Source organism: Anthonomus grandis, chromosome 6 (assembly GCF_022605725.1).
Source record: "Anthonomus grandis grandis chromosome 6, icAntGran1.3, whole genome shotgun sequence".
Lineage (NCBI taxonomy): Eukaryota > Metazoa > Arthropoda > Insecta > Coleoptera > Curculionidae > Anthonomus > Anthonomus grandis.
The window spans coordinates 28,993,554-29,020,421 of NC_065551.1; the positions used below are offsets into that span (position 1 = coordinate 28,993,554).

Below are 26,868 nucleotides of genomic sequence, written 5' to 3' on the forward strand. Positions count from 1 at the left end.
CACAAAACCATTATTTTATTTAAATATCACACTAATCCTACTGGTTTAAATTATATCATAAATACTATACATTTCATCCATATAATACAATTAAAATAATTCTACCTGAAACAAAATCTAAACGTTTGGAATCTCAATGATGACAAATTAGATCATCGAAACGTCGATGTAAATGAGAAGAGAAGTAAATAATATTTCACTTTAAAACCCTTTTTGGTTATTTCAGGAATCCTTCAGTAAACTTAACTTTTATAATGTGAATAACTTTAATGTATATAATGTATTTTTCTATTTATTACATTAAACTTATGCATAACTTAAATGGATTTTTTGACAGTATTTATATAAAGGATATTTTTAATCTATTTTTACTCATATGATGATTATTATGTCTTATATTTGATTCAAACTGAAAATCTATGAAGTTTTATTCCAAAAATTAAGGAAAATTATCAATTATATGGAAAAATTATGTCTATTTTATAAATATATAATATTAAATATCTTAATTTTCCTAATTGTGATCACTTGATATATTTTATTTTAAAGTATTTAATTTAAATTGACGTAAATTTTTTATCAAATAAAAAGCTAGATCACAAACCACTAATCATAATTCCAAATCCCTTACAATCAATTTGCAGAAATTGATTAAAACTATAGACAATGCTGGTTACTTCTAGCAAAGTATATAGATTTCAACTAGTTGATTAGATAGATTTTAACTAGTTTAGTTAGACTGTGCTTCTAGGTTCAGTGTACAACCTTCTTAAAAAAATTTGTCTATAATTTTTTTTTATTTATTTCTTTATTTAACTTATTTAATTTACAAGATTAAAAAATTAGTAGTTTTATAGTAGTATAAGTCAACGTTGTATAAAGACATTGAGACGTAAATGCTAAAATTTTTTGCTGATTAAGTTCTTGTAATAACATATTTTAAAGGGGCTTGAACTTAATCATTACTTAAAAATTAAAGAAGTTAATTTTAAATTTGCCGCAAAATAATTATCTTATCTTATCTCATCGTCGGATTAGCCTATTAAGGAATAATCGAGAAGGAGAGCCTTAAAATCAATAAATGAATAGTTGCGTGGATCTTTCGATGGATCTTTTTAAATCTTTATTTGGTTTTTTCCTGAAAACTGATTGGCATATTATTATTTGTATATATTTTTCTTATTATTATTTTTTAACTGGTATCTTTAATTAAGTAGAATTTTTCTAATTTTCTAATAAATTTCGTAATCCCTAAATTCGTAACTGATAAGTAAATTCCATCAATTTTTAAAAGATTTGTGAATGACGATGTTGCGGAATTTCTTTTAGATCAAATTGAAACATTTGTTTTTTTGTTCTGCTAACTAACCTTAAACTTTTTACGTCCTTTGTACAAATATATTCAAAGTGTATATAATGGAATGTCTCAAAGTCAGGAAGAATTAGAAAGTTTATGTTTGCGACCCTCGAGGATATAACATGACTCCCAAGCATTATTAAACTTTCTCATTTTTTCCCAATAGTCCTAATTTAAATCACAGAAATAATCAGCAGATCCAGATCCCAAAAGTCTACAGTTATTCCAACTACCACACCTGTATAACAGACACACCTATAGTTTTTTCTACATTTAAATGCTCAGCAATCCTCTAGTGCTAATAAACCCTTCAAAAAAAGCTTCAATAGTGTCCTTGTATATATTAGAAAGTAGATAATTTACATATAATGATAAAATTCACTGGATTTGTAAACGACCCTGGAAAAATATCGATTTATATTTTACTTCAAAACTAATCGATCCACTATTGACCACTTGACTCGATAGGAAGTTGACACACCAATTATATTCCTTAGACATAAAGGGACATCTACCATATTTTATGAAAACTTGTTGTCTCCCAGTTTTGCTAAAGTGCGCCCTTAAAACCGATGTTCAAAAACCTACGAAATGTCAATTGACTCAATTAAAAATCATATATCAGCTTCAATAACGTATAGACCTTTTGCAGATGACTTAATGATTTACAATCATCCTCAATACCCAGAACTAGTGAAGGACTCATTATAACCCAAACAATTTACAAGAATGGTCTTGACTAACTGGCTTTAAGTTTTCAGCACAGAAATCTTCAATGATCCATATATGCATACTATTATACAAACCGAAAGAGGAATTTGAGTATATTAAATGAGATATCTTCGGACTTAGTTAGAAGTGATATAAGGAGGAGTGGGTTTTTTTCGTTCACAAATACCACAAAGAAAGTATCATTAAAGTTCACAGTTCACCCTGAGAGCATACAAGTGTACGCACCAACAACAGATTTTGACGATGAAGTATTAAAAGGATTGATCTATAAAGCATGATAAAGTGCATTACACTTTCCTCATGGGAGGTTTTAATGCCAAGCTAGGATCAAAACTGACGATGCAGAAACCTCTACTATGAAGAAAGAAACAGTAGAGGAGACGTACTTTTTATTTCATAATATAATTTGATGCTTTGCCATAGATTCTGCGCTATAAAGTCGTTCGGAACCTGGGCAAGCCCCAATGGCACAACAAAAAATGTAATTGATTTTATCAGTTGTGACAAAAAGAATGTTGCTTAAGATCTTATTAAATAAGTCGACTAGTTAGAGCAAGTAAAAAGCAAGCATATATACATCATATATACATGGGGTGAAGCAGGAGGAATATATATGTAGCCAACCAAAAGCCTATACTGATCCATAGTAATCATGGAAAATACCTGTTCAATGTCTATAGTATTTAAATTAAATTGGAATGAGGGATGATTCTTTATAGCAATTATTACATAAGTATTATAAAAAAAGTCATAATATTGATGTAGAAGAATGCAATCGAAAGCTTTACTGAGATCACTGGATCCTCTAATTTATTAGAGGTCAGATTCAAAATTTTTACTAAAATATTATATTTTCTTTTTCTAGGGTTCTGTAGAAATTCAATAATATCATAATAGCCACAAAGAAATTATGCCTTTTATATATAAAATTATTTAACATTTATAGTTCCAATTACTCAAATCTCTTATAACATATACCGACAAGAATTAGGAAAGACTAGATAATAATAAATCATTCCAGTCGAATTGTCACCGTCAAGAAAGCGCACGGCATTCATTGTGGGGGCTTAAACATTAAGTAAACAACTGAAAAACCCTATTAACGCCTAGACACCAATCGTTATTCAAATAATTGTGCATCAGCCAAACAAAGATTTTACCTTGTTGACCAAGAAGTTTTCCTTTTTAGTATTTAATTAATGTTTGTTGGTGCCAATTTTAGCAATGACAATTTAGAAATAAACTAGGATAAGTATCTATAAAAAAAAACTTTTTAAACTGCTTCCTATCCTAATTTATATGCAAATAAATAAGGCAATAAAAACGTGTTATAAATGGACAAATTATAGTAGGACTCACCTTCCATCGGTAGTCTCAAAGCTCTGTAAAGCCATCGGGAGTCCCGCATCTTCTGGAAGTTCATCGTGATTATTACTGTTGTAGGATGGACCTGAGGGACTTAGATTTTCTACAGGAAGAAATTCTTCTTTCAGTCTCAAAGCTCTGTTTTCAGTCTGCAAATTTAAAAAAATAGAAAGTAGTTATTACCTATTCTGAAAAAAATCCTATTTAAATGAAAAAAATTTTATTAAAGTAAAGAAAGGATTTTAAAGATTTTCTAAATTTGGGACAATCAACTGCCTGATTAATTATAGAAAATCTGGATCCATTGTAAATTTCAAGGAGAACAACAAGAACAAGCAATTGGTAGTTTTCAGAAAAAAATATTTTGAATAACTAATAGGAAAAAAAACGAAAATAGGAAGCTTTTATATTAAAAAAATATTTAATCATGTAAATTGATTTATTACACCAATGTATATATACTTTATTTGTTTCTCTTTTTTGTGTTATAGACCTTCTATCTTTTTATCTCTCCTTGATGTGATTTTAATTTTTTATATGCCTATTTTATCTGGTTTCCGTAATTATCATTTCAATCATGGGAATTTGAAACTATTGATTTTACTTAAATAGTTTTTTTTTTAAATAGGTATATATATTATTATTATTATTTGTATATAGGATTTATTATAATTAAGTGAATGGCATTATTTTTATAAGTAATTTATTAGGGTATAACAGTTAATTATTTCAGTCTATTTCATGAAAATAAATTTTGCGTCCTTGCATGTCCTATTCAATTATTTTAAATGTAGAATTGTTGAATAAATGAACAACTTTATAAAAATTAATAAACAATAAACATGGATTACATTTTTTTGCCCTAATGTAATTTTTTCAAAATATTTTATTTTATCTAAAACTATCGATTTAATATGCACCATTACTTTAGTTTACTACAGCCACCGAACCAGTTACATATGATAATTATTATTATGTGAATATAAAATCAGCCTTATTGTATTTTTGGTAGAATTATACCAAGCCGATTCGTTTTGCTACACTGATTTTCGAATAAACTCTTTTTTATATTCTGTTAACATTCATTGATCCAAAAAATTTGTGTTGTTTGAATTTTTGCTTCAGTGCGTATCAAAATTTGTCACATTCAACAAACCATAGCCTTTTTGTGCGAAGAGTAACAAGACGAAACCGAATTATGCATACCATACCCAAGGAAGCATACAATAAGTCAATGCTATCAGAAAGAAACCCAAAAAAATTAATTATAGAAAAACGTTTGAAAAAAGAAAGATTTTGGAGCAAAATCCTTGTTTTTCTTACACCATCTATTTAAATAATAATAAAAAAGTTAATTTTTGACAGTAGGTTCATCACACTTAGTTCTAATAATCATTTAAACTAATAGCAAAGTCTATATATTTGAACAGCAAAGGATATTCTAACGAGAAACAGAATAATCTAGGGTTATGGTGTAGAAGCATTAATATATAATGCAGGAAAAGACTAGATCAGCATATTAGTTTTATTGTCTAAATTAAAAAGGAAAAGGGGGAAAAATCTGCAATAAATTTGAATAATTGCTAAAGTATAACTCATAAACTGGTAAAGTTATTTTAGATATTGTATTAAATAAAGGAGAAAGAGACTACAATTTTAAAGAGCGAACATGAATTCGCTATACGAACAGTTTGCATTTTTGAAACCAGTAACCTTACTTATGAGAATGCTTATGTTATTAATCTTTGATTAATTGGTATTTATTCTGATAATTCAAATAGTTATTAAAAGATCAAATAAGAGAATTATCTCATGGTTACATTATAGATAATAGTCGAATATGATCAAGTTAAGATTCATTTTATTTAGAGGCTGTTTTCTGATTTAATTGATATAATATATGGAAAGTATTTAATTCATCAGCAACCAAAAAAAATATGTTTTAATGTACACGATCGTCAACTCTTTATTTATTTTCCTATATTTTACTAGTTCTAAACTGTAAGTGTAAGTAACTGAAAATCTATTAAATAAATAACAGTTAATACTAGATTTTGTAATAATTAATGTATGAATAATATACTCTACATTCATCATGATCATTGCCAGCCTTACCTTAGTTACTGTATCCATGTTATATAAAAACAAATTTTTATTAAACCAACAAATGATCAACTCAATCAAAGATCAAACAATGATCATTTATATCAATATCAATCCCAACTACTTCTGACAGTCCTAATTCAAAAGGAGTTCTTTGTTATTTTTTTATTTTTAAGAAATATTACGCCACTACTGGATTAACAGTGCTGATAGTATCTCAATTTCAACTAAATTGATATCAAAAATAGTAATGGATTTTATATATGACTCAGATATTTTAAGGGAACCCATGAACCTAACGTTGAAAAGAACTATAAACATTTATAAATTCACCAGAATATCTTTCAAATCCATCACTAGCTTTTTTATTTTTGCCTTTTAAATCATCAATAGTGTTCCTTATATATTCTCTATTTTTACTCTTTGCTTTATAAATTCTGTTAGAACATTGTTTCAGCACTTTTTCAGAAATTCAGTAAGAAAGACCAATAAGAGTGCAAAATCAATCACAAGGATATCATAGCACAATATCAAAGAAATTGTCTAAAACCATCACCTAATTACGGGAAAATTAAATCCTTTCTATATATAATTAATATCCTTTTATATAAATTAATAATGAACAAAATAATATAGAGTATACCTTATCATACTAAAATACGCATTTTTAATTTCCCATAATTTTTCTGTAATATAACCCAGTAGTAATAAACAAAATTTTAAAGTTTCATAGTAATAACGCGAGTTCGTAAAAAGGTTATAAATTGCATATTCATATATTCCAAGCGTTGATTTAATGAAACCCATATACTATATTAAGCTTCTAAACCATAATAACAATGCCATTAATTTTATAGTTAATATTGTAAACCCTGATGAGTACTTATGTTCAGTCACATTCAGAAGTTTGAATTATTCTACTTGTTATAGCGCTATTTCATTTATTACAAGATAAAAGCTTGTTATCACAAATTCGTAGACTGTAGCAACCTTGACAATGCACCAGTTCAATTATCTATGCAAATATGCCATAGCAACCTTAAACTTGCATAAGGAAGCATGAAGCGATAAAGTAAATTATGTTTCCGTGCTAATTTAGAAAAAAAATATATATGTAAAGAAATATGCAAATGTACTCAACTCATAACAAATTACCTAGGTATAGCAGAATGCCCTAATTTGTGACATCGTTAAGTGATTTAAGTTATTAGACGTAATGATGTTGACCGATGTATATGCTTTCTAATGGGAAGGGAAAGCAGCTGATTGCTTGCAACGGTTTTACATATGATTTTTTTTTTGAAAATTACTGTTTGTGCCATTAGGTACTAATTCTGATGATGTATTAACCGGATATTTCATTAGGGGCGTTTAAATTAAAAATTATTTTTAATGGTATTTATTAAGTATAATCTAATTACAACAAATCTTTTAAATTTTTTTTTAAAGACAGAATATGACGAGCAAGATGCGCTCAGGAGACTAATGCCTATTGTTCTATTGCAATGGATTCTATTTAATTTTTTTTTCTTAATTTATTTAGAGTGTCCTGTTCTTAGAACATAGAATGCCAGTAAAATTAGTGTATTTAATGGTTCTATTTGAATATTATGAGAAAAGCTAAAAATTTCAAACAACTTTTATAGTCGTTACAGATAGAACAAATATTTAATTATTAATTTTATTTGTCAGCAGTCAAAAAACATAAATTAAATAATCGATTATCTTTAAAATAAATACATCATAACAGTGCAATATTAATTACCTAAATATTAAATTATTAGCAAACTAAAACAAAACCTAACAAAATAACGGCAATATCATGTACTTATATGTAACAAACCAAATAAGTCAACTGTTTAAAAATGTAGTATAAATGTTAACAAACATCAATTAAGAGTTGATTACATATTTCAGTATTCCAGGCAGTTGAGGCTTTATCTTAGTCAAAATGGCTCAACCGGTTGGAATTGTGTGAAATATATTTTTAATTTTCATCACATTAATAAATTAATTAATTATTCGAGGCACTTGAGGCATAATTTTAAATATAATGCTTCAAATTTCAAAAATTTTAGAAAAGTGAGCTGCCTGGCATTGTAAAATAAATTTTAACATAAACGTCAACTGAAAATTAATTAATTAATTATTCCAGGAGGTTGAGGCATAATTTTAGTTAAAATGTTTGAAATTTAAAAAAATTCAAAAAAGACAACTGACTGAAATTGTAATATAAAATTTATTTTACGCGTCAACTAAAAATTAATTAATTCTTATTCCATGTAGTTGTGACATAATTTTCATAAAAATGCTTTAACTCCCTGAAAATGTAAAACCATTTTAACTTTAGCACCATTTATAAATTAATTAATTATATTATAAATTAGACGTTAACTAAAAACTAATTAAATATTAGTAAATTTAAAAACTAATTAAATAACACTCCGTGTAGTTGTGATAAAATTGTCATACAATTGCATTAACTGGGTGGAATATTGAAACCATTTTGACTTTAACGTCATTAATAAATTAATTAATTATTTCAGGAATTTGAGGCATATTTTAATAAAATTGATTCAAATTTAAAAGATCTCAAAAAGTCAACTGCCCTGAATTGTATTATAAATTTTAACTTAAACATCACTTAAAAATGTATTAATTAATTATTCCAGGTATGGAAATGTCTTAACTACCTGAAATTGTAAAACTATTTTAACTTTAACGTCTTTAATAAATTAATTAATTATTTCAGGAATTTGAGGCATATTTTAATTAAATTGATTCAAATTTAAGAAATTTCAAAAAAATCAACTGCCTGAAGTTGTAAAATAAATTTTAACTTAAACGCCAATTAAAAAATACTTAATTAATTACTTCAGGCAGATGTGATGTTATTCGTATATTAAAGCTTTAACTGCCTGGAATTGTAAAATAAATTTTGACTAAGCGTCAATTTAAAAATTGATTGATTAATTATTCCAGGTAGTTGTAATGTAATTTTTATGACAAAGCCTTAACTGCCTGGAATTGCAAAACCATTTCAACGGTAACGACATTAATAAATTAATTAATTATTCCACGCAGTTCTGGCATAGATTTAATTAAAATGTTTCAAATTTCAAAAATCTTAAAGAAGTCAACTGCCTGGAATTGTAAAATAAATTTTAACATAAACGTCAATTAAAAATTAATGAATTAATTATTCCAGGCAGCTGTAATGTAATTTTCATAAAAGTGCTTGAAATTAAAAAAAAAATTAAAAAACTCAACTGTCTAAAATTGTAATATAAAATCTAACTTACGCGTCAACTAAATATTAATTAATTATATAATAATTTAGACGTCAACTAAAAACTAATTAAATATTACTCCGTGTGGTTGTGATAAAATTTTCATAAAATTTCATTAACTGCCTGGAATATTAAAACCATTTTGACTTTAACGTCATTAATAAATTAATTAATTATTCCAGGCAGTTGATGTATAGTTTTAATTAAAATGCTTCAAATTTAAAAAATCTCAAAAAGTCAACTGCTATGAATTGTAATATAAATTTTAACTTAAACGTCACTTAAAAATTTATTAATTAATTATTCCAGATATAGAAATGCCTTAACTGCCTGATATTGTAGAACTATTTTAACTTTAACGTCTTTAATAAATGAATTAATTATTTCATGAATTTGAGGCATATTTTAATAAAATTGATCCCAATTTAAAAAATTTTAAAAAATTCAACTGCTTGAAGTTGTAAAATAAATTTGAACTTAAACGTCAATTAAAAATTAATTGATTAATTATTCCAGGAAGTTGTAATGTAATTTTTATGACAAAGCCTTAACTGCCTGGAATTGCAAAACCATTTCAACGGTAACGACATTAATAAATTAATTAATTATTTCACGCAGTTGATGTATAATTTTAATTAAAATACTTCAAATTTAAAAGATCTTAAAAAGTCAACTGCCCTAAATTGTATTATAAATTTTAACTTAAACGTCAAATAAAAAATACTTAATTAATTACTCCAGGCAGATGTGATGTAATTTGTATAATAAAGTTTTAACTGCCTGGAATTGTAAAATAAATGTTGACTTAGGCGTCAATTAAAAATTGATTGACAAAGCCTTAACTGCCTGGAATTGCAAAACCATTTCAACGGTAACGACATTAATAAATTAATTAATTATTTCACGCAGTTGAGGCATAGATTTAATTAAAATGCTTCAAATTTCAAAAATCTTAAATAAGTCAACTGCCTGGAATTGTAAAATAAATTTTAACATAAACGTCAATTAAAAATTAGTTAATTAATTATTCCAGGCAGTTGTGACGTAATTTTCATAAAAATGCCTTAACTGCCTGGAATTGTAAAACAATTTTTAAGCTGAACGGCATTAATTAATTAATTAATTATTCCAGGCACCACACACAGTTTACTTAAAGCATAATTTTAATTAAAAAGCCTTTAATTAAAAAAATCTCAAAACAGTCACCTACCTGGAAATGTAGAACAAATTTTATCTTAAAAGTCAATTAAAAATTAGTTATTTCAGCCAGATCCAAATGCCTGAAATTGTCAAACAATTTTAACATTATTTAACTTAAACGTCAGTTAAACATTATTTAATTAATTATTTCAGGCAGTTGAGACTTAATCTTAATTAAAAATGATTCAGGCGCCCGAAATTGTTAAAATTTTTTTAACTTTAACACCATTAATAATTAAAAAGTCCTAGAAAGAAGATCATGAGTACGGAAATATCAATAAATAAAATTCTTTGGTCATTTTCTTCTTAAATAAGTCATGTAACAGTGTACTTAAATTACATGCTGAAAACAAAATTGTAATTGAAAATGCATTGAATTCCAATGCTTCATAAATTTCATTTTTTTTAGATCTTTTTTATTATTTTATAAATCTTCATTTCATGGAGTTGAAAGTCTTTTTTTATTTTTTATATGAAAGTTGATCAGTTTTTTTACCAAAGAAATGCGATGCAATTTTGTATTAGTTTAAGTAAGTTTTCTAGCAAATTCTTTAGATAGCTTACACGAGGAATTAATTATTTTAGCACTACTGACTTTCTGGAGGAGTTTTTGCATTTGATATCTTTTTACTTGGTTCCCTCGTATTTTGGATGTATTCCTCTAATTTCCTGATAGTTTGTTTTTTATTTTCCTTAGCTCTATTGTAGCAACCTCAGTTTTATATTCATAGATTGTATTTAACATTTTAGATTTGCTTATATAATAGCTTTACCTACTTATGGGCCTATACATAAAAAAGATAAAGCTGGATAGAAATGCTAACATGTAAATTAATTGTTACTCTCAAAATATTTTTAGTATGCAAGGCATCATTGATACAAAAAGATCATAAAAAATGCAGTAAACGTCTAATCATCACTATCGTATAGAGCGGAACAAGTGATCATCATAATTTATTTTTAAGTGAGATTTTAATGAGCATGAAATTACTCAACTATCTTTAACAGTTTCCGTGATCTTAATGGTCAACCTCGAATTTGAGACAGCCTGTATATTCGGATATGTTATTAGAAGTTAGTGTTTATCTTGAAAATACTATAATTATTTAAAATTCAGCCAGTAGTTAGATTCTAGAGAAAACGCGACACTTAGGAATAGATCAATATTTCGTTTATATTACAATAAAATGAATCAATGCACTACTACTATATAGAAACTTAACTATAAAACATTTTTTTAAACCCAATTATGCAAAAGTGACCAAATTTCCTGCACATTTTTATAGCACGTTTCCTTTCATCATTTCTTAGGCAACTAACTGCTCCCCCGGTCACGGAACGTTTCTCAACAATTCAAAGCAGAAGTCAGTTAATGCAACCTGAACTTTCGCCTCCTAACAGCAAAATTTAATAATATTTGTTCCTTTCACTGCCTGGTGAGGTACTACCCTGTCATTATAGACGACTAAATATGCGAGCAATAACTTTTCTGGTAGACGCAGTACTTCTAGCGATTGTTTCTCTTGATAACTATTATGCTGCATAAGGCCTAATAAGGTGATATTTGTAACTCTTCAAGTAGTCATCGACCAACACGATTTTTCCTTATTTATGAATAGATAATACGGAGTAATTTTCGTGAAATTTGATGAACTTATTGTGTGTTAGATAATATCGAGAAAGGGGTATTCAAAAGAACTATAATGTGATATTTTGATGCTTGTTTTTTACAAGATCTGTTGAATTATGTTATATATATGAAACTTTTCTGAAATGACAATTTTTGATCAAGGGAGATCAACAAAAGGTATTCTAAAAATCAACAAATACTTTATTTATATATAAATCACGTACATAAATAAAATAAAATTATTCAATTTTATAATAATTCTATGTAGTTAAATAAGGCCAATGATGAAATAAGAGAAACAGAATAAATTCAGCACTAAAGTCCTGTTAAATAATGTATTCACCTACGTGCTCTGTTTGTTAAAAAAGGATCTTTTTTTAAAATTCTAGTGTTTTTAAGTGGGCACATATGAGGTTTGAATAGAATATTTATTAGAACAAAGCAATGGTATATTTTGAGATAGTTCATAAATTCAAAACATTTATATTTGATTCTATTAGCAAAATATAGAGGATTCCTAATAGTTTTTTGATTCCTATTCCTTTATCTCATTACCTTAATAAAAAAAAATATGCTATGTTTTCTAATTGAAAAAGTCTGAGACATGATTTCTGAACCTTTTGTATCCTGCTTTGCTCAATTTGGTCCAGACATGATCCACAGATATATCACAATAGTGAGCACTTATGCCATGATAAATAAAGTGGTATATAGATACTTTTGATGGTGTTCTCTCAAGCTCATTCTTATGTTTTTTATAAGACTGGGGGAACACCATGAAATGAAGTATATCTGATGATGCTAGAATAGAGAACAATTCAATTTTATCTTCATTCTCTTTTCATCATTCACATTGTCAATTTGAACTGCAGAAGACAGAAGTGATAATGGCACTGGCATTCAAGTATTCAACTGATGTCACAAGTTCGTTGTCAACATTCGTTCTTTTGAAGATTAAATACTCTTTTTAAAAAATATTGTTACGGATTTTCTGTGGGTTTAATAAATTAGTAAACTTGAACACTAAACTTTTATTCACTGCTTCACTTACTATTTCTAATTACTTATTAATTATTTAGCGTACTCATATCACATTCATATCTTTAAAATCGAATAAGCTCCCTATACTATATACCCAATAAGATTTTTTTACTAATTTGTAAAATCTTAATATAATGGAACTATAATGGCAAGATTTGTAATCTTAAAGGATATACATAAAATTTAATATAAGTTTTTTAAAATACTATTTAAAGTATTAAATCTGGTTAATTCCTAGAAGTTATCATAATGTTTTCTCAACTTAATTAAGAAAAAACATTATAAACAAAAAATAATTTAATTAAATCAATTATCAATAACTTAAAAAAAAACATAAAATCATTGTTATATATTTTTTTAATAATACCTTAGCATCATGCAATTTACTGGTTCAACTATACAGGGTGTTTCAAATTCGACCCTCAACATAGAGATCTCGGAATCTATAAGAGATACGAAGATGGTTGAATTGCGGCAAAGTTGAGAGTTTTTAAGGTCGACAATATGCCGTTTAGAAAATTTAAAAATTCCGAATGGTTCCGAATATATTCGAAAAAATCCGAAATTTAAAAAAATTGATTTTCTTTTTCTGTGCTACATGGTGGTGTTTTTAGATTTTTAATACAACGTTTCGTCTTTAGCCGACCATCATCAATTTCGAGAAATTATTATTATTTTAAAAAAACTGATCTTTTATATTTATTATTTTAAAATAAGTTTTCCTTTTCAGTTTTTAAAGTCAGAATTATTAAGTTTTTGAAATAAATTTTAAAACTTTTTGGATTTTCCGAGCATTCTTATATTATATATATTTGGAATAGATCCTTGTTTTATTCCTGGATTTGAGGGTGATTTTCTACGTTTTAAATCATTTTTAGTATTTCAAATAATTTTTCTTATCATTTTAATGTTTTAGGATAAGTTTTTGTTTACAATTTTTAATTCCAGAAATTTTGAAAATTAAAAAAATATATTTTTGGAATTTTTCAGATTTTTCAAACATCCTTATATTATTCCAGGCATTTAAAATAAAATATAATTATATTCCTAGACCTTAGGAATTTTTTCACGTCTTCCAAGTATTTTAAATATTTTTTCTTTTAATTTTAATGTTCTAAAATAATTTTTTTTTGTTTTCAATTTTTAATTCCAGTATTTTTGGAATTTTTAAAATTTTTTTGGTTTTTTTTGAGTATTTTTATGATATTTCGGCATTTGGATAAAATCTTGTTTTATTCCAGAACTTTGGGTCAATTATCACGTCTTCCAAGTATTTAATATTTTAATATTTAATTGCTTAATAATTTTTAGAATTTTATATATTTTTTTGTTTTCAATTTTTAATTCAAGAATTTTTAGAATTTTTAACATTTTTTAGGTTTTTTGAGTATTTTTATGATATTTCGGCGTTTGGATAAAATCTTGTTTTATTCCAGAACTTTGGGTCAATTATCACGTCTTCCAAGTATGTAATATTTAATTACTTAATAATTTTTAGAATTTTATAATTTTTTTGGTATTTTTATAATGCTCAAGATATTTGGAATAAAATCTAGTCTTATTCCAGGACTTTGGAATCATTTTCAAGGTCTTCCAGGTATTTCAAAAAACTTTTCTTTTAAGTTTAATATTTTAAAATAGGTTTTGACTTTCAATTTTTGATTTCAGAATTTTTTAAATAATTTTATAGACCTTTTGAAAATTTTTATATTATTCCAGGCATTTGTAATAAAATTTTGTTTTATTCCACGATTTTGAGGTAATTTTTAAAACATTTCTAATCACCTGTAAATATTTACAGTTGTTTCGAAAATAATAAAGGCGTAACCCTGAAGTAATGTGAGTGCACTACTGCGGTATTGCATTGCTAGTATTTCCTAAACTACTATGGAAAATTAAGTTTTTTCCAAAAATTCAGGTTTTTAAAAATAAAAAATATTACTTGTGATACGTCCTTAAAAATTAAATTTTGCAAAGAAGCAAGCCTATAAGAAAAAACAAAGTTGATAATGCTTGGCGAAAGATGAAACGTATTAAAAATCTGAAACCACCATTACGAAAGAAGTGGAGATGCAAATCTACAAATTATTTTAAAATTGCATAAGAAATAAGCTCAGAAAAAAATTAAATCAGATTTTCAAAATGTCGTATTTTTTCTTATATCTTCGGAACCACTCAAAAATTCTCAACTTTGCCCCAATTTAACCACCTTTGTATCTCTTATAGATTCCATGTTGAGGGTTGTATTTGAAACACTCTGTATAAAAAACATTTTCAAAAAAGGCATATTGCTTACAAACACGATTCATCAATCTTCATTTCAAAGCACCACGACGAACAACAAACTATATATACAAAAAAATAAATTCTTTTACTATGAGTTAACTATTAAATCATAATAAATACAATCTTCCACTTTCTCGATAATGACTTCAGGATGTGATGCACTGCAATTATAGATAGAAGTGATACCGTTTATAGTGTGGTACAGAAATTACAGCACACCAATGCCAATGCATCAAGAGAATCAGGAAATAGCATAATCGCCTCGAAATGAACTAATTATTTGTTGCTTTTGCCGATTTGGTTGGCATAAGCACCTTTTCCGGAATCTCGTTGATGGGTTTTTGCCTTAAATAGGATTAAAATTCAGATGTAGCAATTGCTTGTATGAATCTTTATACAGCGTTAATAACTTTTGTATAAGTAGTTCATATTTTTCATAGAAAAGCCTTTTAGCTTCAGTATCAATATCTATTTTGCCACTTTTTTTAAAGTATTAGAAAAATATGTAATATGATATTATATTGTAGTGTATTGTTCAGCAGTAGCAATATTTAACAGGATAAACAGTCTGGGTATAAAGCGTATTATAGATTGTCATTATTTTAGTTTTATGAAAGAAAATTATAGAAGATTTAAAAACAAAGTACCATAATATTTTGTTTTGAAAACTGGCATGCCTAACATGATTGAATTAAGATCTGTTAATGTCAATGTTACTTATGATGCTTAAAAATGTCTAGACAGTAAACATATATAATGAAAATGAGTTACTTGCAAAAAAAGTATCTTAGAACTGTTAATTTAGCTGCCTGGAAGAAATAACTGCTTTTAAAGGATTAGTTGAACTATTTTATCTGAGCTGTTTTTCTTAATAAGTTCAACATATCTAAAAGGAAGAAAAATGGCTTTAAGAGACTAAAAAAAATTACTCAACTGTCTGTAAAAAGTGAATAATAACATGAATAAAAATTTGCCTTCAAATATTTAAAAATAAATAAGAGTGCTCATTAGAAATGATATTTGAAATTAGGAAAATTCTAAATTTCAAGGAATCTGGCATTAAGAGTTAATCGGAACAACTGCCTATAAGAAAAAAATAATGTCTGTTAAACATAGTTAATAACGATGTCAGCATCATCGGCTTAAAGGCAATATAAATTTAGCAGTTTTAAGAAAAGCTAATGAGCTATTTAAACATTTTTTTAAAAAAATCTAAAAAGGAGAAGACTACTTAATCAAATATTCGAAAAAATTAAGCAATAAGCTATGATTCGATTTCTCAACTGATCAATAAAACCTTAAGTGCCTTAAAGAAATAAAAAAATATTTTAATCGCCTGAAAAAACTGACTAAACAAGTCAAATACAAAAAAGCGTTCCATATCCATTTAAGTTATGCATTTTGAACATCAGAAAACTATTAAAATTTTAATATAACTGTTATTTGCAGAGAAAATAAGACGTGGATTAGAGAATCCTTATTTACATGTGCAGCACCACAAATCTATTCCAAGAGTTACAGTTTAATTTTTCGTTTTTTATTTGCCGTCATGCTTTTAGAATTGCTAAACTAAAACCGCATTTTTTTTATATAAATAAATAAATTAGAATAGTATAGTGCGTCCATTTAGGCTATAAGTCTCGATTAAATAAATGAACAATTAAAGCCATTTATGTCTCTAGTTGAAGAGCAGATTTTTTTGGAGTATGGACTTTTATTTTCTTATTCCAGTAACGTAAAGTTTAATCCATTAAAAGTAAATTTAATAATTTCTATTTCCTACAGGTAATTGATCTAGTTATTCAATATACATATTTTTTACTCCCTTCGTATACTTATTAAGTATATAGCGAGAGAACTTTTTGAACATAAAAATAAACTACATATATTTGATTTTGGAAGATATATGCCTTTAAGAAATTCGATATACTAAAGTTTATATTCCAGTAACACTGAGCATATATCAAAAATATGTAAAAGTGGAATTAACTATTAGGTAAATTTTCAATTTTAAAAGAACCGATAACTAATATAAGAAATATACCTCTTGAATCACATATCATTACTATGCTCTGATTTCCCATATACGTGACTGTTCACTTATCGTGTTACAAGACAATTTAACAAGGAACCGAAACAAGAAACGAAAAACAATATGTAGCATCGTATTTTTTTTAAGTGACAACCAGAGCGGATCTAATAAATATTCATAAGAGAAGTCTTGGCGATTAACAATGTGTGTGACTCGGTATTGTAAAGAAGATACGAGTGAAATATCAAACCTTTCACCTTGTAGTTGAAATTTACCAAGATGGTCGAATAAAGGTAAGTCACATTGGATGTAGCTGTTTTGTTTATAGTACAAAGTAACTTTTTTTGGAATTAAGAAAGGTTCACAAGAAGAGAATGCTTTGGAATACACTATCGAATAGATACATAAGTTTTCCATTTCCATATCTAACTAATAGGCTTAAATTAATTATTGATAGTAGCAAAGCTTATTGGCTTCACTGTATTGTAATAAATTTTAGCTAGTAAAAGCAGTGTTTCAATCAATCAATCAATCAATCAATGCTTTATTATCATAAAATTTAAAATTTTGTCGACAAAGCTATTATTTAAATAAATCATACAAACAAAATATATACAAAGATAAAACAAAAAATACAAATATATAAAAATAAAAAATACAACAAAACATACAAAAAACTTAACAATTTTGTAAATTGTTTGAGGTCACATTTCCTTAAAATCTATAAAATATATATTTTCACACACTTGTATACAAAGTCAGCAAAAAAAGCAGTTGTTTACAAAAACATTATTAGCAAACTACTAATTTGTTTACATAATATACGAATATACGATTATTCGAAATACGAAACGTTTATCATTTAAGCACTAGGAGGACTTACTAATATTATCTAAGCATATCATAAGAGAATATCAATGGCATGTTATTGCCGTAAGCTTCAAGATTCGAGTAAATTGGTTAAAAAAAATTAAAACAGGATTTTAAAATTTGTATTTAAGAAAATAGTAGAAGGATATTTACGGATATAATACATAGCAAAAAATTTAATATATTATAGCAACCAAATTAAACAACTGAAGTTAAAGCGTCATATTAAATAAAATGCTCGACACTTAAAAAAAACTAAAAGTCAACTGTCGGGAATTGTAAAATAAATTGTAACTTAAATTCTAGTTAAAAATTATTTAATTAATTATTCCAGGTCGTCGAGAATGAATCTTAGTTAAAATGCTTCAACTGCCTGGGATTGTAAAAATTATTTTAACTATAACGTCGTTATTAAATAAGTTAATTTTTAAGGCAGTTGAGGTACGTTTTTAATTAAAATGCTTCGAATTTAAAAAAAGACATATAAAAGTCAATTGCCTCGAATTATAAAATAAAGCTTAACCAAAACATCAATTAAAAATTAAATAATTAATTAGTCTAGGTAGTTGGGACATAATTTCAAATGAAAAGCATGAAATTTAAAAAATCTCAAAAAAGTCAACTGTCTGGAATTGTATAGTAAATTTTAACTTGAACGTGAGTTAAAAATTATTTAATTAGTTATTCTAGGAAGTTGAGACTTAATCTTAATTAAAAATTACTCAACTGCCTGGAATTGTAAAATATTTTAACTTTAACGCCAATAATAATTAATGATTGTAGGCAGTTGAGGCATAATTTTAAGTAAAATGCTTGAAATTTGAAAAATCTCTAAAAAATCAACTGCCAATAATTGTAAAATAAATTTTAAGTTAAAATTAGCTCGTAAAAAAACTCTATAAAAATATTTTTATTTCATTTGAAAGAACTCTGAATAGAATCTAAATTAGAGAAACTTTTGTAAAGAAACTTTTCAGTCTAATAATATTCGTTATAAACTAGTTTTATAAGTTTCTTAAAAAAAAAAGGTTGGAAGTTAAAGTCTCAGCTTTTAGAAAATCTGTTATTATATTTAGTAGAAATTTTTATTTCTAGGTGGAGTAAAAAATTAAATGAAAAGTTTTAACGAATCACTAGCAAAAGAGTTATTAGTATTCAAAAAAGCAAACGACTTAAAGAATGTTTCTTAATGATATTAGGAGCGAATCTCGTACATATCTCCGGTTTTAATTTATAATAAATTTATGTTTTTAAAAAGGGAGTTTTTCCTATCTATTATGAATTATAAAACCTCTTTCTAGGTCTAGCAAGAAGACCAGAAACGAAAACCTTAGGAGCAATTTTCTTCTTTCTACTTTTTAAAATATTATTGAGCGACTAATGAAAATTCTCACAGGACGCTATTCAGAAATAAGTCTGAAATTTTTACTAGCTCTTTCATAATTCTGACACGTCAATATGCTTATTTTTAGATTTGTCAAAAGCTTTTGACAGAGCATGTAATCAAACTCTATTGCTAAATTAACACCAATTTAAAAAAGGGTCGAATTTATAAGTTGCTAAGTAGCTATTAACCAGGTAAATATTGATGGAGTTATTAAAGTTCAACATATTTTATTTCAACCCTATAAATCAAAATTACCATTTCCGGATATTATAAAATCGGGCGACAGCTGAATTTCCAAAAATGAGTCAGTAAAGTATCTTGGTGTTAAAGCATAGATAATTAGTTAAGATAGATGTTTGTATTAAGTAAGTACAAGTAAAATTTATGACTAAATTTAAATCAAAGTGCCATCAATAAAAAACCGGCAATGTGTATTTCTCTATTTTATCCATAGTATTAGTATTAGTATTTAGAAGATCATTAATATTAACAGGGAACCATATTGAAACTTAAGGAACGCCGATGTCTACTTGTATTAAACATTCCTCAGATTTTTTAATAGCATTTATTGGTCAAAACAATCGAAGGCCTTGCTCAAATCACCATAAAATAGCACCGGTATACTGAAGATTAACTAATATATGCCTTAAAATCTAGAAAATAAAATAAAATCTTCGGTATATTTTAAAACAATGGATAATAAAAGGTTACATTCTTGTACGGGACATTGCACAAGTCAGAAAGCAGAAAAAATAAAGATAGGACTTGCCGACACGTGTTTCTGCTTATCAGGCTTCTTCAGAGTAAGACAACTAGAAAATCAAAGGAAAAGGGCAAAAATACATTAGAGACCAGGAACAGGATCAAACTAGGTGAATCTTTTTGGAACTCGTGTTCTCTGATGTATTTTTGTATATTTTCCTATGCTTCAAAGACAACATTTAATAGAAAAGTTATTGGATATAGGAAGAAAACAGAAAATTGTGATTTTTTGTTTGGAATTGGAATATGGAATTTTTTATTCTCACATTAATATTAATACGTTTTTCTTCTTAGTTATTGATATGTCTGCCGTATATATATAATCTTTTCTTTCCAAATAGAATAGTATAATTTATTCCTTTTTTATTGAAATTTTTGTCTTCTACAATCAAATTCAAAACAGCTACAGATAACTTTTTAATATAATATTGAACGTTGAACCGAACGCACCCTGTATATTTACGATGCTATTTAAATATCGGTAAAAGGAGATGATCTCCAATGTCGCGGTCCCGTAAGCCAATATGACGCAACACAGAAGAAGAAATATACGATTGCAGATTATTATGAAGGTCGCGAAATGTACCGGAGAATGTTCGACACTTAAAGAAGCAATTGAAAACGGAATTTCAACATGGACAAATTGAGAACAGACGGGTTTATTTTTAGATGATAATATACATATATTATAATTGTGTTTTCAATGCGACTACTCGAGTAAATTAAATGACGAAGAATCCAAATTTAAGACTATGATAACCAGAAGTACAAACAATTTAAAAAAATAAATGCTGACAATATCACCAGACAAAATTCCTAAATGTTGATAGATTACTATCACGAACAATTAATCGAAGCTAATAAACAATACTTGTCAAACTCACGAAGAACTTCAATAGTATATAGAAATCAGTATATGGTGTCCCTTCACGCTGATTTAACCAGTGATTGACTCTAGTAGTCCTGAAATCTATGACAAAAGTAAGAAAACTATATTTCCTTAAGCCTCATACAATATTAAAAAGCAAGCAGGATTGAGAGCTGATTGTATAGTCAATTATATATAAAGAGGGTAGCAAGAAATAAAGAAGTACTCTTATTTTATATAGATCTGATAAAGGCTTAAGGCACATTGTTCAGTGAAACTTGTAGTAAGTGCTAGAAAAATCATCATTGATTCAGTGCATTTAAATAAATTTATGATCTGTTATAACTATCAATAACGCTAATTATACGAGCATTATTATAGAAAGTACTAGCTTAGAGGTTGACGAAGATAAAACCACATTAATATAGGCATTAAAGTAGATGAGAGCGTATGAACAGAATAAGTAATATTATAAAAGGTGATGAGAAATAAAGATATGAAAAGGTAAAGAAATTGTTTATCACAAATTAACAAAACCTTGGACAAGAGACTTTTTGCTTTAAAAATTGACTTTTTAATGAAAATCAGCAAGAAAGTCAACGTCAGACAGAATACCAAATAAACAAATAAGAGAAATAATGTACGAACAAAGAAAAGTGTTAAACGAAATAAAATTGTATCAAGACATGTGTAAAAAATTGAAGGTAGGCGTTTCTCAAAACTTTTGTCAAGATGCATTTTAATCTAAAAACAAAAGCGATAAAGATCACATGGATTTATAAAGTGAAGGCGCAATGCTGTGAAAATGTGCTTAATGGGCTTTATATGAGGGTTTTCTTATAAGCATCTCACGATAATTCATTTATGTTTTTGACTATATTCAGGGTATTTCACTTAGCGTGGATTACGACTATATTTAGGACAAGTTCTGCAACAACAAATCAAGCTTAGTGCACCATTTACATTCTGGAAATAAATACAAAATTCATTTATTGGATATAAAATAATTATATTTTCGAACATTTTTGGAAAATTATAGACTCTCCTCTCACATATTTAATCACAAATTTTTTTTCCTCTTATGCTGCCTTATTTTAATGTGTTTTTTAAGTCAGTTCTTTACTGAGCAGGGAGATTATGATTGTATGATTCCTATGTAGATTTGAGAATACTTATGAAGATTCATTAAGACCTTATTATTAGAGCTATTCAACTCTATACAAAGCGCCCATTTTTATCTATGAAACAGTAAATTTGAGCAGTAGGGGGCGTAATTGAATAGTTAATAATTCAATTCTATTTTTTTTTTAATCGGGAAATGTTAGCTTAAGGTACTTATTTTTACATAATTAGAAACATTTGTATATTTTGTACCGACCTTCATAAAAAAGGAGAAGGAAGTGAAAGTGAAACTGCTTAAATAGCTATACTTTTAAAAGACTTGTGCGATTTCGTTCAATTTGGGATAGCACGGTATTATTTTGATAGCAGGATTCAAAAGTACATTAAATTTTCTAGAAAAAACGAATATCTTTTTTACTTTTTCAGTTATTTTCGAAATAAGAATTTTTGACGCTTAATGCAGTATGTCACTTGGCATTAATATTTATTGGGTTTTTTTTAAACATCATAATCCTAAAAAATTTAAAGCATATTTAAAGACCAACGGTTTATAACCAAAGAACAAGAACAAAACTTTTACCAAGTGTCCATCATTTTGTAAAATACAATTCTCAATTTTTTCCCTACAAACGTTAACAGCTGTTTCAATTTTAAGTAGAGAGGGAAGTTTGTTTGTTATGTGTAACGTCCTAACTGGTCTGCAATAGTTTTGTTAAATTTTGAATTTTTAGAAAACGGTAATAATTTTTTTTTTAATTATAGTTTGGCATGTGATCAGTGGATCATGATTATCATTTGCGAAAGTAGAAAGAAAACCCTCCAGGCTCTTCGGAGGATTTTTCTCAAATGTTTTTGATCTAATTTGTTATATTGTCCACGAATTCAATTTTTTTTTATTTTCCAGCTTCTGAGGTAATTTTTACACCTTCTAGGAATCTAATTTTTTGACGTTTTTAGACTTTTGACGTTATTTTTAGGTGTATAAATTCTACATACATCAGATATTGGAAAAAAAATCTATTTTTACAAGGAATAGATTTTTTTTGAGTATTCCAGGATTTATCTAAAAAATTCCCGTTTTCCAGGCTTTAGACTTGGATTTTTACATCTTCCAGAAATTTAAAAAAAATTATTTCTTCCAGGCTCTTAGGAACAATTTCTTAATGCATCCGACGTAATTTTTACGTTTTCCATAAGTTACAGAAAAAAATCAATTCTTCCAGGCTTTTGAGAGGATTTTTCTTATATATGACGTAATTTTTTTGGCTTTTCCAAGTATAGGAAATATATATGTTATATTATCCAGGCTTTTGAGGTAACTTACAGAAATTAGAAAAAAAATCTGTTCTTCCAGGCTCTCGGGTGCAATTTCGAATGTTTGACAACTTTACTGGTGCGAACTCGTTTGTTTAAATAATTTTTTGAGAGAACTTGGTGCAAGAATACATAAGATAAGGATAAAGTTTAAATGTTTTCAAAATTCAATACCAAATGAGGAATAATTCCTAAATATAGCGAAATTTCTCTGGTGCTTAAATACGGTACAGCTTCAACATAATATGCAAGAAAGTTTATAACATTATCTCCATGGTATCTTATCTAATACCTTTCAATTACACCCCTTAGTGGTCAAATTTTGAATTTAAGGATAATTTCCAGCATTTTCTCTTGGCCACTTTTACAATGTAAAAAAGAAATCTAATAAGGTCAGATTAACAGTTTCTTACGATCCACGATTTGCGAAACACCCTATACTGTGTCTCCAAAATTGGAGATGCCTTTATTCCGATCTAGATACGGTGAGAGAAAGAACAACACTATAATATTTAGTTTTATGCAATTATATTTCTACATAAATGCCGTTTAATTGGCAGTATTATCTCTTGTAATTTTACAGTTGTTTAAATAAAAACTAACTTTGACTTTATTATAAAACTGATGGTTATGTTGCAGGTTGCACAATAGAAAACCGGAGTTTAAATACTATGATTATAATATAAATTAACAATGTTGACTAAATACTAGAACTGCAGAAAATGTTACATACATTATTATTTTAAGATGCATTTAGTAATTAAATAAATAATCAATGAACAATAAGTTAACTAGAAAAAATACACGCACATACTTACAGCCATTTAGAACAATAATCAAATGGAATTAAAGTATGTCCCCAAAATTAATAAAAACACTTTTTAAAATTTTCGGTTACATCGTTACTAACTTTTTAACGTTCTTGTCATTAGGAACTTAATTAGTTGAAGCTTCAGTCATATTCTAAGAGCCTTCATCTTATTTTAAGAATTCATCTACTTTTTAGCAGACTTTTATATAAACTTGCGCAAAATAAAACAAATTGTTAAAATAAGTGGCTCAACCTTTTAATGCTCTCAAATAATTAAACCAATTTTGAAATTCCCGTAGTCTAATATTTTGAAACATAACGTTTTGTCTCTGTTGTCATATCTTATCCCGCTTCTTCATCTATTATATTCCAACTCGTCTCATCTCTATTACACAATGCTAACAAAATTAGACTTTAATTCGTACATTACGAGTCCCGTTTACGCAGTAGTAATTTTGGAAGGAAACACCATTATTTACACTTTACGGTTTGATGCTTTTCGCTGTTTGCGTTTGCCTAATATTATCGCTACGAGTCGAATTTTGTGCGATCATAGAGAAACTAACGCAACTTCTGTGTTATATCTCATGTGGGATAATAATTATTCATTTCAGCATACGACGGGCTTGTAAATACTGAATTAATTATTTTGAACTCTATTGGACTTGATAACACATGTTAACCAGCGGCACTTAATTATTAGCAATTATTAATTAGGAGAATGAGTCACTGAGAAACTAATCTGTAGTTTCTGACATTAAAACTACACAATATTTTCAAATAAAGCACAATTGAGAAAATTTTACTCTACGTAAATCTGATAATAAAAATAATGCGATTTACAATAATTTGTTTCATTTAATGATTTTGTGCTTTAAGACATACAATCACGATAATAATATATTATTGACTGCTTTAATTGGACGAGAAATAAAAAGAGAAAACTGAAAAGTGCTTTCTGATTGATGTGCTTGTCTTAAAAAATTTCGTTTGCCGGTCACCCTTTCGTTTACGTGATTAATTAAACTGGAAATTAAAGAGATCGATCTTCTGGTATTGACTGATTGTGCATTTTCGGTGATCCAAAGCTAATTTAAGTAAGGATGAAAATTACCGTTTTCGAAGTATCGTATCCTGGTCTTTTGCTGAAAAGTGAAGTCAAATTAATATTGTTTCAAGAATGTGACAGAGAAAAGAATTATTAAATAAAATTCCAATAATTTTTAAGTCAGGAGATAAATAAAAAAAAAAATTCTTCATACTTAATGGTCTTTGATGCATTCAGCAAAGGATTTGGATGTTGTATTTATTATAACGCGTTAAATTTGCTGAAAATATTGAGACTGTGTCAGTAGTCAATTTAGAGGTATAAACGTATATGGAAAAGTATTGAGTTTGGTAACTTTAGTAACAAACTCATAAGAAAATGAATTGAAAAGATCAGAATAATTTTTATTATTCGCATACTTTGGCAGAATATTGAATTCTTTTGATTTGTGCTTATTATTTTTAAATTACTGCTGCCCAGACAATCATTTATGCTTGTCGATGTTTTAAGTATTTGAAAACTTGAAAGAGTGTTAAGACTATGTGATCCACATCATATAAAATTCCATAAAGTAAATTACGAATCCAACATATCCATACTTCAAAAAACGCCGAGAATACCAGCTGTTCTCCGTCATTCTAAAATGACACAAGTTTTCGCACGACGTCACTGGAGACGCGTGGAAGGTTCGCGAATCTTTCGGAATCATGGTCAGCCGAGTATATAAGGAGCCGCATCGCCATTGGGAGTCAATTGACAGTTCAGTGCCGTGCAGTTCGGAATATTGGCGCGATATTTAAATTGGATATAAATAGTATTAAACAAATACGTTAAAATGTTGCAAGGTTCAGAATCTCTAAATTTCTAGACAATTTCGCCAACCTGAAAGCTAAATTGTTGGAAAACTGTGCCAAACTAGAAAAAACTTTACCATCCTCACTAATTTAAGAAGTTTGGAAAAGTCAGAATACTCACCACAATTTAAAAAGTAGAGAAAAGCTAAGGGAGAACTACCAGGTTAGGTAAAAAGATTTTGGAGAACAAAAAAGACTTGAAAGAAGAATATCTAGTCTCCTTCACTAGAAAAACAGATTATCTCATTAAGATAAAATCCAGGAAAATCAGAATAAAATTGCAACATTGGACAACACTATCGGTGAACTGCCTTGTAGATCTTCAACAGTAGCAAGCAAGATTATTTTATGGTAATATGAAATCTGTTGGGCTGATGCGCCTCAAACCATCTCAATTTCATGGTGCTACATCCAGGAATATTTATCAGCGTCAGATTGACGCAGCTACAAAAGCAAATGATTTGTCATCTAGGAAGAAGGCCACTGCCTGTAGAGGAGATGCTACTGCCATCCTACAAAGAAGGTACCCCGAAGAACAATAATTCTAAGTCTACGACCACCTATTTGGAGATGGGTTAGAGCCAATCATACTTGAAACATGTCTACCACACGTAGTTGAGGTAATAGAGGTCAACAGAGTGCTTGCAAGAGTTTGAAGCTGACATTGCACGTTTGATTCGACTGGCATATTCAGATTTTCCTCAAAGAATCATAGAATATTTGGCAGTCCCTGGATGGACTTCGCGATAGTGAAATGAGACAGTATTTACTACTAGTACATCCACCTAAGCTAGTA

General features: G+C 27.5%; 1 protein-coding gene across 1 annotated transcript in view; it reads right to left on the reverse strand.

The window, feature by feature from the left end:
- LOC126737231 (polypeptide N-acetylgalactosaminyltransferase 2-like) overlaps positions 1-26,868 on the reverse strand; it is a 51,729-nt gene that overhangs the window by 19,837 nt on the left and 5,024 nt on the right. The window contains exon 2 of the mRNA XM_050442016.1: positions 3,449-3,603. Within this exon, the coding sequence (XP_050297973.1) occupies positions 3,449-3,603 (155 nt within the window). The remainder of the gene's footprint in view (positions 1-3,448; positions 3,604-26,868) is intronic.